General features: G+C 40.5%; 1 protein-coding gene across 17 annotated transcripts in view; it reads right to left on the bottom strand.

Moving 5' to 3' along the window:
• Window positions 1-13127, bottom strand: part of LOC139975754 (uncharacterized) — a 106263-nt gene that overhangs the window by 48189 nt on the left and 44947 nt on the right. For 14 of the 17 annotated variants that reach the window (XM_071983889.1, XM_071983891.1, XM_071983894.1 and 11 more), the window contains 10 exons: window positions 12688-12945; window positions 11842-12093; window positions 10558-10809; window positions 9823-10074; window positions 7421-7669; window positions 5787-6035; window positions 4325-4564; window positions 2232-2486; window positions 1431-1682; window positions 74-328 (listed from right to left, as the gene is read on the bottom strand). In XM_071983889.1, the coding sequence (XP_071839990.1) occupies window positions 74-328; window positions 1431-1682; window positions 2232-2486; window positions 4325-4564; window positions 5787-6035; window positions 7421-7669; window positions 9823-10074; window positions 10558-10809; window positions 11842-12093; window positions 12688-12945 (2514 nt within the window). The remainder of the gene's footprint in view (window positions 1-73; window positions 329-1430; window positions 1683-2231; window positions 2487-4324; window positions 4565-5786; window positions 6036-7420; window positions 7670-9822; window positions 10075-10557; window positions 10810-11841; window positions 12094-12687; window positions 12946-13127) is intronic. The other 3 variants (XM_071983900.1, XM_071983903.1, XM_071983890.1) reach the window with 2 other exon arrangements.

The following is a 13127-nucleotide window of genomic DNA, read 5'->3' as shown; positions in this document are numbered from 1 at the left end:
GAAAGAAAAATTCAATCTACGACGTGATCAGTACTGTGATATTTCAGCAAACAAAATGCCATTTGGTACTCACAGACTGTTACGGTAAACATGCAGGCAGCTGTGAGATCAGGTGAATTAGGGTGACCAAACACCAGTATGACCCTTGTGGTGCCAAGCGGGAAGGAATTCCCGGATTGATGGCTCTCAGAAACCACGACGGCAAGTTGGTTGTTGTCGGTGACGGCCGACACAGCAGGCCAGGTAATTACTGCACTGTTTCCACTGACTGTTGTGACCTCAAAGTCACGTGGGCAGCCAATGATCGTGGGTGGAAGGAATCGAGTGTCTGTTTGAGATGAATGCAGGATGCAATGTGATCACTGATTAAAGTAATACTTGGTACAGCATGTACAGACAATGATGAGATTTACTAAAAACCAGCCCCGACTGAAACGCGACTTGAATCGGTTCGATCGACCGTCGTTTAAGAGACTGAAGACCACATGCATGGTCATACCATTAAACCTGTGCACACTGAATGACAGACGATGGCGCACCATCGTTATCTTCTGTTGATGTCTCATACAACTCTATCAGTCACATGTAAAAATTACCTTCCCATCTTCAGGTATATTTATTTTCTGGAAAAGCGACATTCTACTCTGATTTGCCAACAAAAATCTATAAATAAATTTCAAAATATTGCTCCTCATATGTTCTGCCCCCTTACCCCCCCCCCCCCCCCAACAAAGAACCATCTACAATTGTTCCATTTCTCATAGTAGTTTCTCTTTTGATCTATTTCTTTTCATGATTGAACAGCTTCCCGATTTTAAAGACTGGACGCTCTGAACGACTGGTATCATGTAGAGAAAATCATCTGTATATCCAGTAAGTTGAATAATACATGTTCTCTATATATGTTAAAAGTGACACGTTACCAGTGGAAGAAAACTGAAGCAGTGTCAGCTTCATAAACACTCTATTAAAACTACACCTGGGACTCCTTAACACTGTGGCAGTATTTTCTATTAAATATGGCTACAATTGCGTTACCACTTCAAGAAGCCTCAAACTTCGTCTTTTACCCTTTTGACGGTAGTAAACCTACCAGTGAAGCCAATTGCACGTTCAAACTAAATCTACTCGGGTAATTTATTACTACTCGCTTGCAAATCCGAGAAGTTTATGCCACAGTGTCATCACTCCAGAATTGAATTCTTCGATTCATTTCAACTTATGTAAGCACAGGTAAAATAACATGTAAACAAATGTAAAAATGGGGTGCTTATAACATTTAAAAAAAAGATGGAAAAATTAAATCAAGAAAGACCACAAAGTAACAGATATTCATTTTCAAGTACCTTTAATTTATTAGAATGGTCCTGATTGGGAGCAGAAAATGTCATTTCAAAAAATGATAACACACTATATAACGTGGAACTCACTTGTTGTAATACGGAAGTTACAGGTGTCTGAAGCACCCCTGTCAGAGAAGATGTACGTAACAGTCGTTGTCCCAGGGACCGGGAAGTTAGCACCCGGGAAATGTGACTGGGAGGATACTTGAACTGACTGACCGGCTTCGTTCACTGCGGAAGGAGGCAACCAATTGACTGCGATGGAGGTAACGCCGAGATCGGCTGAGATGGTAAAATCCATCGGACATGGCTGGACGATCGTGACTCTTGGTGGTAGTTCTGAAATAAGATGAAAGGACAATTCGTGTAATTAAGGCAATTTGGACAAATCATACATGCATGGTATGACCCAGTTCTTTAATAACCACTGCCTTCACAACCGGTACCTTAATAAACGGTACCTCAAGTACCGTTACCTCAATAACCGGTACCTTTAATAACCACTGCCTTCCTAACCGGTAGCTTAATAACTGTTACCTTAATAACTGGTACCTTAAAAACCACTGCCTTAACACCAGTACCTTAATAACCGATACTTCAAGTACCGGTACCTCAATAATCAGTACCTTAATAGCCACTGCCTTAATAGCCGGTACCTTGACTACATGAACCTTAATAACCAGTACCTTAATAACCGGTAGCTTAATAATCAGTACCTTAATAACCGATACCTCGACAACCTAAATAATTAAGGTACACATATTACACCTTTCTATTCATTAGTCGCACACCACACATTTTCACAAACAGACAGTCAACATATCTATTCTTCCGATATAATTGCACCACATGTAGTATCCATAAATCGGGTGTACGATAAACACTCACCGACTCTGATGTTAAATACACATTGTCCTGTGGCCCCAGAATCTTCAAATGTGTAAACGACCGTAGTCAAGGATGGAATAGGGAAGAGATCGCCGGGAGTGTGCGTCTGTGACTCAACGTTGGCAAGCCCATCGACGGTGTTACTCAGCGCAAAAGGTTCAGACCAGAACACCGCCACTTGGTCCATTAATGTGGATGGTAAGAAGGCGATGTCAGTGGTGGGGCAGTTCAATACATCTATCACGACTGGGCCGGCTAAATGTAGTAGGGGGAGAGGAATATGAGAGAGATCTTTCAAATATTGTCTTGCATGAATCGAAAGGATAAATACTAAAGCTGCAGGGCCTTGCTCTTCCCACAATCGTGTGAAGAAGAACATTAAGAACATTACAGGCACTATTTAGGGAAGAAAGAATTATTTGGAAGAGATATTATTTATATCCTACAAGTTTTCAGAGTGGATCGAGAGGGATATTCTGACAACTGAAGACGTTCATCTTTTTTCTTACAATCTGCTCGTTATTGCTCTTGATAATTATGTCTACACAAATCCATACAGAAAGTGACATATATGTATACTCGTGGGCAGAGAACAACAGTAGAAGGTAATAGGGTTAAAAAAAGAGCTAACAGAAAAATCAAATTAAGTTTAATATACAGATGAAGCCAATACCTTTCCCAGTTAACAGTCCAACCATATCTTGCTCTGAAAAAACATATTTTTGTAAAGTAATTTTTTTCTCAGGTAATCCATAGCTCCCTTTTCTGATTGAAAATTGACAATATACATCTTCACCAACATGCAAATTGATATGATAACTCACCACCAAACAGCACAATAGAAATATCAGTTAATTAGGAACCAGCAGAATCCCTTTTTTTTGGCAAAACTATTTTGTGAATTATTAAAGTTGACTGCTTGAAAACAAATAGCTGCAAATTTCCGGCTGCATCTCAAGGTCAAATATCCACATCCTCATGGCAGCATTTTATATGGAAGAAAAGACCCCCTATCACCCACTCATCACCTGCACCCGCCTTCCCACTCTCGCACCCATATAAAAAAGAAGCTGGTTTGGATTTGTCACGTACTAATTGTTACTTTTGCCATAGCATTCAGAAGCTTACTCCATCTGAACCGTCATCTATTGAATTGCCTACAAATGCAGATACCATGATTAATGTCCAACAATGCGAAGAAAATACTAAAGGTTCTGTGTAACAAAGTTAAAACACGTCTTTGCAATCACAGTTTGGCTACTTTGCTTACCAAAATGCAATATGACTCTAGAAGTAACTAATAATTTTCAAGAAATGTCACCCAGGAAAGAACCTGGACACGAAAACCAAACTACCGAACGACCGATGCGCTCTCAACCGCAGTCCCTTGCATCTAGACTGTGACCTGTGTGATCATCGTCGGGTGTGTATCACCATTCCCCTCGAAAGGGAACATATAAACTATTTCCTTTACAGGCCTACCTTTTCTCTTGTTACAGTTTATATCGAAATTGCATAGGCTGCACTACGGTGTGTCTATGCTCAACTTCCTCCCACATAACACTACGGTGTTATGTGGGAGGAAGTTGAGCATAGACACAACTCACCGGAGTTGTGTGGCAAGGGAAATTGTATTAAAAATTCAAATTGAAAATGAAAATGCAACAAATATATATGTTTTAAGTGTTTGTAAAAGATCAAGTCTCTAAGTTAGCTGGTTGGATCGTTCCATTCGTTCACAAGGGATATTTAACAGCAACAAAGTTGTTTGTCTTTCCGAAATTATTTTGAAATAATGAAGTAACAGAGTTTTACACACAAATTACTGGAGTCAGGTGTTTTGTCAAAAGAACCAAAGCTTCAAGTACCCCTTATCATGAAAGTGGAACAATTTAAACCAGGGAGGCAAGAGACATACTGGTGACACTTTGGAGTCAGTCTAGGCTAAGCCTAGATGGAGTCAAGACAATCATCAGAGAAAAAAATGCAATTAAAGAACATGGAAAGACCTTGAGGTGACTTTATAAAAGAAAACTGTTCTAATCAATGAATGCCACTTTATTTTATTTTTTTGCTCTCTTTGGGAAACTTACTTGGTGTAACTGCAATGGCAAAACTATTACAAGAAACTTGATCCGTGCCCTCCCTACAAGTGCAAGAGACCACTCTGCTTGTACCGGTGGGGACCCTCACAGGTGGAGTTTCAGAACAGGTGAGGGTGGCTGATGATGGATTACAAGTGGGCCCTGTCCAACTGAGCGTCTCATCTGGTTGTCCCGGAGTTACAAAGACTTCCAATGGTGCTGGGACGTTGGAGCACACGAGTGGTTCAGCTGAAAGCATGAAACATGGTTGTAAACCAAAGTTTATATTCGGGAATTATGAGAGGGTTTTGAAGAATATGACTGAAGAATGAGTTCGATTAAAATCTCACGGTAAGAAAATAGATATGTATCTACCTTCTCTTGTACACGATACCGTTTAAAAAAAGGATGGATATTTTGGTAGGGTAACCATCCATTCCGATTAAATTCGGGGATTGTCCCGTTTCTAGAAGGGGAGAGAAGTGTCCCGGCTGGTATGACAATTTGTCCTGTTTTTTTGTAGAAACGGAAAGAGCCGTCATATTTTGAATATCTTTTTCCACAAAGTGGAAAATTTAAGACAACTTCATGATGCTGAACTGGTCACCTTGGCGTCCATGTCGTTACTTTAATGGCAATACTGGGGGCCTATTGTAGAAATACATCCATACAAAATGCCGTGTAACCTGACTTGACCGACCGTTGCGCGGTACAGTGACCGTTGATATCACACGACGTTCTAGCACGGCTCACCCCTCCTCATAGATTTCTGCCCCAGGCCATCAATACAAATGTCCCACTTTTACATTGGACAAACATGGTAACCCTAAACGTGATATCTACTCCACCCTAAACCACAGTAACAAAGAAATAAGCATATTGGTATCACTGGCACGTAGGCTTTAATGCTCATGGGAAGGGATGAGAAAATCATAAAGTTTCCATATTTTTTTTAGAAATTAAATTCACCAGTCATTTTTTGGGATGAAATACCTTGGAAGCGTTGAATCTCATCAAGATTATCTGGTAATGAGTTTCTATTTGTAAAATTTTTACAAGCTCTAAAATTTGCCTTCCGAGTACTTCTTGAAATAAAACATTGTAATTAGAATAAGAATATCTGCATGTTATAAAGAAGAAACTTTAAGGAGGAAGATAAAAAAGGTCTGATTTATATTCCTGACAGGCAGATTTAAAGTTATGATCAATTTCTTAAAACCTTTTAATGTAAAAATAAAGAGGAGAACTTGGGAATAAACCGGAACAAGGTTTGTAAAATAGTCCAAACAAAACAGTATAAATTTAATCTGTGAGAACTTCTTGCAAACCCACTTAATATGCAGCAGCAGACAGCTCACCGGCTGCAATTGACAAACAGATACAAAAAAAGCGGCTCTTATAGGACATAAGATGTGACGTTTAAAAATGTTTAGAATGAACTACTCGTTTAATTAAAAAGTAAGTGATCTACCTGCAAATATGATGCCGTTAAAGTTGCATTCGGAGAACAATCCAGATCTATCTGTGCACCTGCAATTGACAAGAGTCACCCCCTCCCGAAAGAAGTCTCCGGACTGCATATCACAAACAGGTTCTATCATCCCGTCCTCCATATCCAAACAACTCGCAATGTTCCATGTCAAGGAATTGCCGTTACTATTTCGTAAAGCGGTAGCCATGAGAGTACCGGGGCATATAGGTGTGGAGGGGCGCGTGTTCCCTTTGGACAGAAAACGTCATATCATACTTTTTTAAATAAGCCAGAATAGAGTATGCAGAGTGTGCCACGTATGTAGATGGTGGGGGAGAGGAGGTTGTGATAAGGAAGGTGCTGGTTTGGAGTAGTAAGGGGGGAGGGATAGGGAAGGTGCTGGTTTGGAGTAGTAAGGAAGAAGAGGAGGTTGTGATAGGGAAGGTGCTGGTTTGGAGTAGGGGAAGAAGGATGTCATGTAGAAGGTGATAGTTTGGAGTAGGTGGAGAAGGATGTCATGTGGAAGGTGATGGTTTAGAGTAGGTGGAGTATGATATGACAGGGTAGGTGCTGGTTTGGAGTAGAGGACAAGGATGTGATGGGGAAGGTGTTGGTTTGGAGTAGGGAGAGAAGGATGTTATGGGGAAGGTGCTGGTTTGGAGTAGGGGACAAGGATGTGATGGGGAAGGTGTTGGTTTGGAGTAGTCAGGGGGAGGAGGGGGATGTGATAGGGAAGGTGCTGGTTTGGAGTAGGGGGAGAAGGATGTCATGCGGAAGGTGATGGTTTGTAGTAGGTGGAGTAGGATATGATACGGTAGGTGCTGGTTTGGAGTAGAGGACAAGGATGTGATGGGGAAGGTGTTGGTTTGGAGTAGGGAGAGAAGGATGTTATGGGGAAGGTGCTGGTTTGGAGTAGGGGGAGTAGTATGTGATGGGCTAGGTGTTGGTTTGGAGTAGGGGGACAAGGATGTGATGGGGGAAGGTGCTGGGCAAAGGAGGATGTGATCAGGAAGTTTGAAATTTTCAAGAATAAGTATTATTTTTATCTTAGATCTATGATTGTCATTTGTAATGAAACATGAATATAGGTAAGCACACGAACTGCATACTTATGGGATTTTTAGCATCAAAGAGCATACGGACAATTTATCAAATTGAGTGCAAAAAGAAGCTGCTTTAAATGGTGACAAAAGGCACAAGAAGTTAGCTTTATATGCTGTAGACAAAATTACTGCCTCTGTGCCTCCTTACTAGAAGTGGCTGGAATAATTACTCTGACATACAGATCATTAGGTCAGTTCCACATTTCTAGCACAAAAAGATGATACTTAAATGGCCTCGGGTGACATGTTTTACAGTGTATTTAAGACATCTATATCAAGGATTAACATCATCCCATGTTAATATGTTATTTATATAAAGGCCATAAAAATGAACATGTTTTGGTTAAGCAGTAACATTACTAAAGCAAATAAATGTTTAAATTGGGAGTGGAGTTTTGGTATAAACATTCAAGATAATAATAGGCTTTGCATTTTTGTTGTTGTTTATATTGTTTTGTTTTGTTTTTTTGGTATGGAAGGAGGGTGTAGGCGGGTGTGGGATGGTGTGGGGGTGGCTAGATGAGAACTCACCGGCTCGAATGATTCCTGTGAAGCTGCACGAGCTTGACAGGCCACCGCTGTCGAAGCAACGGCAGGTGACTTCTGTCTCGCCAAGGCTGAACAAGTCACCTGACATGGGATTGCAAACTGATGTAATGCTTCCATCCTCGGCATCCCTGCAACTGGGGATGTTCCACGTTAGGATGTTGCCAGTGTTTCCTTGGAGGCTGACGCCTGTCGGGTTAGGTGGACACTGTGGCGGATCTGGAGGGGTATTCACTGATATATGGAAGAAGTAAACAATGATCACATGAAAAAGATAATTAAGTTTTACTGATGATTTAGTCTTCAAAAATGTGCTTGTCTTGTTGTTGTTATACTTGTTGTTACAGCACCACTGCTGTACCTTTCCTTTTCACACGGTGTCTTGCTAGAAGGCAGGATAACCAAATTATATTTTATTCACAAAAGGCTTCCTGCAGAAGGATTGAAAATTACAAGTCAATTTGAAATATACAACGTGTACCGGGTACTGAGAGGGTCACTCAGGGTGCGCAGTCCGGAGCGGAGGCTGGACGTGAAGGTGACAATCCGTGGACTCGGAAGCCTGTATTCAATATTACAATTTGAACAGCGTACCGGGAGAAATAAACGTGTTGGCATGGAACTTGTCAGCAGACGATTTTGGTGAACACTCATACAACTCAACTCGCGGGAAATACACTTTAAGCGACTCGGATCATATCAAGGTAAACAGAATAATAACTTCAATTTAAAGACGACAAAGCTCACAACTATGAAAATGAAGATAGCCTACTTTCGCGATGTGGATCACTCACTCCGGAAACATATGGAAGCAACCTTAACTTAATTCATATTTTTTGTTTAAATTGTAATTGTATTGTGTGTAGTTGTATTGTGTGTAATTGACCCTGTATATATAGTCTGATAGTAGTCAACAAGAAGGCTGAAATTTACTATTTGCTCGTGGGTTTATTGCAATTTCTTAGTATCAAGTGACAAGACAATCAAGGTTCAAAATAATTTAAATGAACCATCGTTGCGCGTGTGACGCAGTGGTCACAACGTGACATATTGTCATTTTTATAATAGGGAATTTTTTAGCATTTCTTGTTGATTTGTACTACTAACATAGATAATTCCTTTTGTATTTCCTAATATTTTAGTATTACCTGTTACTTATAATTTCCTGTCATAATTCAGTTTTTCCATTATCTCCTATTGTCTTTCTTTTCCTATCATTGCTAATACTTTTTTAGCATTTCCTACTGATGTTTACCTTCTGTCACAGTTCAGGTTTCTAGTATTTCTTGTTGCTCTCATTTCCCTTTTATTGCTAAAATATATTTAGTATTTCCTGTAGTTTTCTTAATTCCTATCTTAGCTATTTTCTTAATTCCTATCTTAGCTATTTTCTTAATTCCTATCTTAGCTAAGCTTTTCCAGTATCTCCTGTTGTTTTTTCATTTCCTATCATTGCTAATATTTTTTTAGTGTTTCCTACTGATTGTTAATTCCCGTCATAATTCAGTTTTCTAGTATTTCCTGTTGTTTTTCATTTCCTACATTGCTAATATATCTTTAGTATTTCCTGTCGTTTAATTCTTATTTTAGCTAATCTTGTTCAGTGTCTCCTGTTGTTTTTTATTTCCTATCATTGCTAAAATATTTTTAGTATTTACTACTGATTTTTAATTTCTGTCATAGTTCAGTTTTCCAGTATTTCCTGTTAGTTTTAATTTCCTATCATTGCTAATATTTTGTCAATATTTCCTGTGGCTTTTTAATTCCTATCCTAGCTATCAAGTTTTCCAGTTTCTTATGTTGTTTTCATTTCCTGTCATTGATATTATTTTTGTTAGCAATTACCAGCTGTTTTTTTTTAATTTCCTATTCTAGGTAAGTTTTGTCCAGTATTTCCTGTTGGTTTTCGATTACTATCATTGTTAATATTATTTTTTTGTATTTTCTGTACTTTGTCTATCAAAGAAACTATACACAGTAATGAAACTATAGGGCAAGATACAAACTTGAGTCTGCTGTTTCCAGAGCTTGCCAATGGAGATCGATAAAGTTAAACTATTCAAGATGATTTCCTAGCTATTTTGGATAATTTCTAAACATCCATTCTGAGGGGTGTCTAGTGGATCGTAGTTCAGTCCTCATGGAAGATATGGGCATAGTAGTATGCAAACCACTGTTCTAGGGTATGAAATAGAAAATTGCAAATGTTTCTTAAATTATTATATCTCCCAACAGAAATGAAAATATTTGCACCAGCTTGCAGATGATGAGAGGAGCTGGTAACAAGGGGGGGGGGGGGGATTGCAGGGGTTCATCATTAATGATTCCCTCGCATACTGTCAAATGTTGCCAGTTGGATTTGCTTTCCCTTTAAGGTGTAACATTACCTGCCCGAACCTCGACTGTGAGACTACAACTGCGAGACAAATTTTCTTGATCAGAACATGTGCAGATGACTGGTGAATTGCCGACGGGAAATAAACTGCCAGACCGAGGGCTGCAAATGGGTGTGATGCTACCGTCTTCAATGTCAAAACAGTTAGAAATCTGCCATTCGACATCTTGACCAAAGTTTCCCTGACCGCTAAACACGGGTTGGACTGATGGACAGACGGGTGTAGACGGAGGATTATTTTCCGCTGCGGAAAAGGAAAGAGACATGCAAACATCTTGAGAAAGGACGCTTGCTTCACTTCCCCGTCATGAAGTTGCCAGAACTTTACGATTCTTGCCCGTTATGCGGTAACTTCAATAGCTATCTTGTGGTGTGTCAGGATCAAACTAATGATTTAAATGGGGATAGTCAAAGTTTTGAGAGCATGTTTAGAAATAATTTGCCTTAGTGGACTTTCATTGAAATGACGAAGAACAATGGCAACTTTCAAACAGTTTTTGTATGGCAAAAGTGAGAGAAACATGCACAGAATTGGCAGATAACAGGGAACAGTCACAATATGGCAAGTGGTGGGGGACCCGGATGGCAATCTGCAGTTGTTGACATCCGTTAAATCGATCCCTGTCAAGCATACCATGCTAAAAGATACCTTGTACAGCCCACAAAGATATGAATCATCTTACTAGCAACACACAGCCAAGAAAAATATCAGTATCCTTGAAATTACCTGGCAAAATGGTTCCATCAAATCTGCAAGTAGTGACAAGACCACCCGAATCAGTGCAAGTGCATGTAACACTAGTCGTGCCAGGGTTGAAAGTATCTCCAGGCATCGGATTGCACGCAGCGATAATAAGTCCATCTTCTTGATCTCCACAGCGAGGTAGGTCCCATTGAAGTGTGTTGCGCCCGTTACTACTGAGAAGGCCGACGGCAACCTGCGTTTCAGGACACACGGGGACTGTTGGGGGCATGTTCACTTTAATTGAGAAGTTCAAACAGGAATATATTATTTGTGGGAAAGGATTCAATCAGATACAGAATGCAGGTAATAAATAAGTTTACCCAAAGAAAAATGCAAAGTGGAAAAATAATCCTCAAAACTAAGACCATGATAAAAATTATGTTCATGTGGGGCTCCATGTTCAGTGGCCTGGCAAGCCAGGGGTGGGGGAGGGGGCAGAGTGCCCCCACAGAAATTTTTGTGGGCACAATGGGCAACTATGAAAAATCAAAGGGAGCACAAAAAAAGAAAAACCTAAATGTACTCGAACCTGGGGGAAAGAGCTAATGATGGGGGGGGGGGGGGTCAACTACTAAAGAGAATGTAATGAAAAGTCCCCTCAAGAGTATGTGCGCGACTTGCGGGGAGGGGGGGGGGCAACCACGAAATAGAATGTAATGAACCTTCACCTCAAAAATATGTGCGCTACGCGCGGTTGCAATGTCTCAAAGTGGCATATATATATTTTTTAATATGTGATATAACCGGATGTTTTTAAACCGCGCAGGCGCGCACATTATTTTTCCTTTTTTTCCCCAAAAATGGTAAAGTTTTTGACCAACAAAAGGCAAATTTTAGTACACGAATGTAGTTTAAAAGAATGGAAATGATAGCACCATTTTGAATCTAAGCCCTTTTCAAAAAACAAAATCCCACTCCCCTTATATCCCTTCCCCGGGACGGCAATCCACTGCTATGTGCCCGAAAATGGGACAGAATCTGAATTTCCTCCTCCCCCACCCCACATCAAAAACCTGGCTACGCCCCCCCCCCCCCCACCCCCATCCATGTTACACTTCATCAGGTACTGCGCTTACAAACAAGAAGTCAAACAAAGGCATCCACACACAAATACGTCGTAATTAAAGATTGCAATGGTGATAATTGGCAGTTATTCTGCCAATTATCAACATTGAGTGTGATCAATCTTATGAATCAGGTTAAATACTGACACCTATAGAACTTCTGTTAACTACTAAATCCAGAGGAATCATATCAAATACTGACCTAAAGGAATAACGTTCACTTCAAAACTGCACTGAGAAGTACCGCCGCAACTATCTCGGCATGAGCAAACCACTGAATTGGTGCCTTGTTGGAAGAAAGCCGGAGGAGGAGGGTCACACTCTGACGTAAAAGTTTCATCTTCTGTGTCAGAACATGCAGGAGCAGTGAACGGCACAAAAGCGGTCGACTGGCCGTCGAATCTTTCGGAGGGGGGACACTGGTCAATGGAAGGGGGAACATTCGGTGCCCGGACTGTGTAGAAAACAAATAGGGCAGTTAAAACCTTTTAACCATCAGCAGACCTGTTGCACAGCTTTAAGAGTTTTAAGCTGCATTGTTGATATCACGCAGGGATTATATTATGCAAATGAATGCTTTAAGTTATGAAAACAGAGGGGGGAAATCTAGGAAGAAGGTTTAGTACAGGGTGGAGCGGTGGGGGGGGGGGGACCTTTCTTACTTGTGGTATAAATATATGAAAGGCCGGAACAACAATACAGCAGGTCTTTCCAGAAGGTACGAGGCCAGTAAAAAGCTCACCTGCAGGCCAGATTTTGCCCAGGGGACGCAAGTCGCCTGCCCGTTGTTTAGGATATAATGGGGCAAAACTAAACCCGTTTGACAAGATATTGATATATGAAATAATGGTCCAAGGGATATCTATTCCCAATAATATTACAAGACAAATGGGTAGTGTTATGTCATTATGATGGGGGAGGAGTGTGGTGTGGTGTGGTATATGTTCATGAAAGAAAAAACAGACAGCATAATTTGTTTACTTCTCTCAAGAAGAAAACTAAAAAATATGCAGATCCTATATTCCAGCGAACGCTTTAATTGTCTTACCAACTGTGACGGAAAATGTACATGTTGCTATCAAATTGTTGACTGGATCGAGAAAGGTATACTCGACATCCGAGATGGAAGGTGAAGGGAACTGCAGACCAGAAGAATGCGTCAACATTAGTACAACAGCAGTGTTTCCTGTGCTCGTCGTGGCCGTAGGCTCCGCCCAAAATATCTGCGCAGAAGGATCTGAGCATGGAGCCTCTAGACGAATATCACTTGGACATCCAATAACAGTTGGAGGCTGAAAATCTGGAACTGTGAAACACAGAGGTCCAATTTTGATATAATATTAATAAATGTGAAAAGAGCAAAGCCATTTACAGCTAGAACGGGATTGGAAGAGCTGTGACCTCTGGGTAACTACATGCCCAGATTCCTACATAACCATTTTTTTGCTGGGAGTGGGCAGTCGGAGGCCACAGTACCTTAATTGCGTG

This window comes from Apostichopus japonicus, chromosome 11 (genome assembly GCF_037975245.1).
Source record: "Apostichopus japonicus isolate 1M-3 chromosome 11, ASM3797524v1, whole genome shotgun sequence".
Lineage (NCBI taxonomy): Eukaryota > Metazoa > Echinodermata > Holothuroidea > Aspidochirotida > Stichopodidae > Apostichopus > Apostichopus japonicus.
The sequence above is the reverse complement of the archived record's forward strand: the minus strand, read 5'-3'. Positions and strand labels throughout refer to the sequence as shown.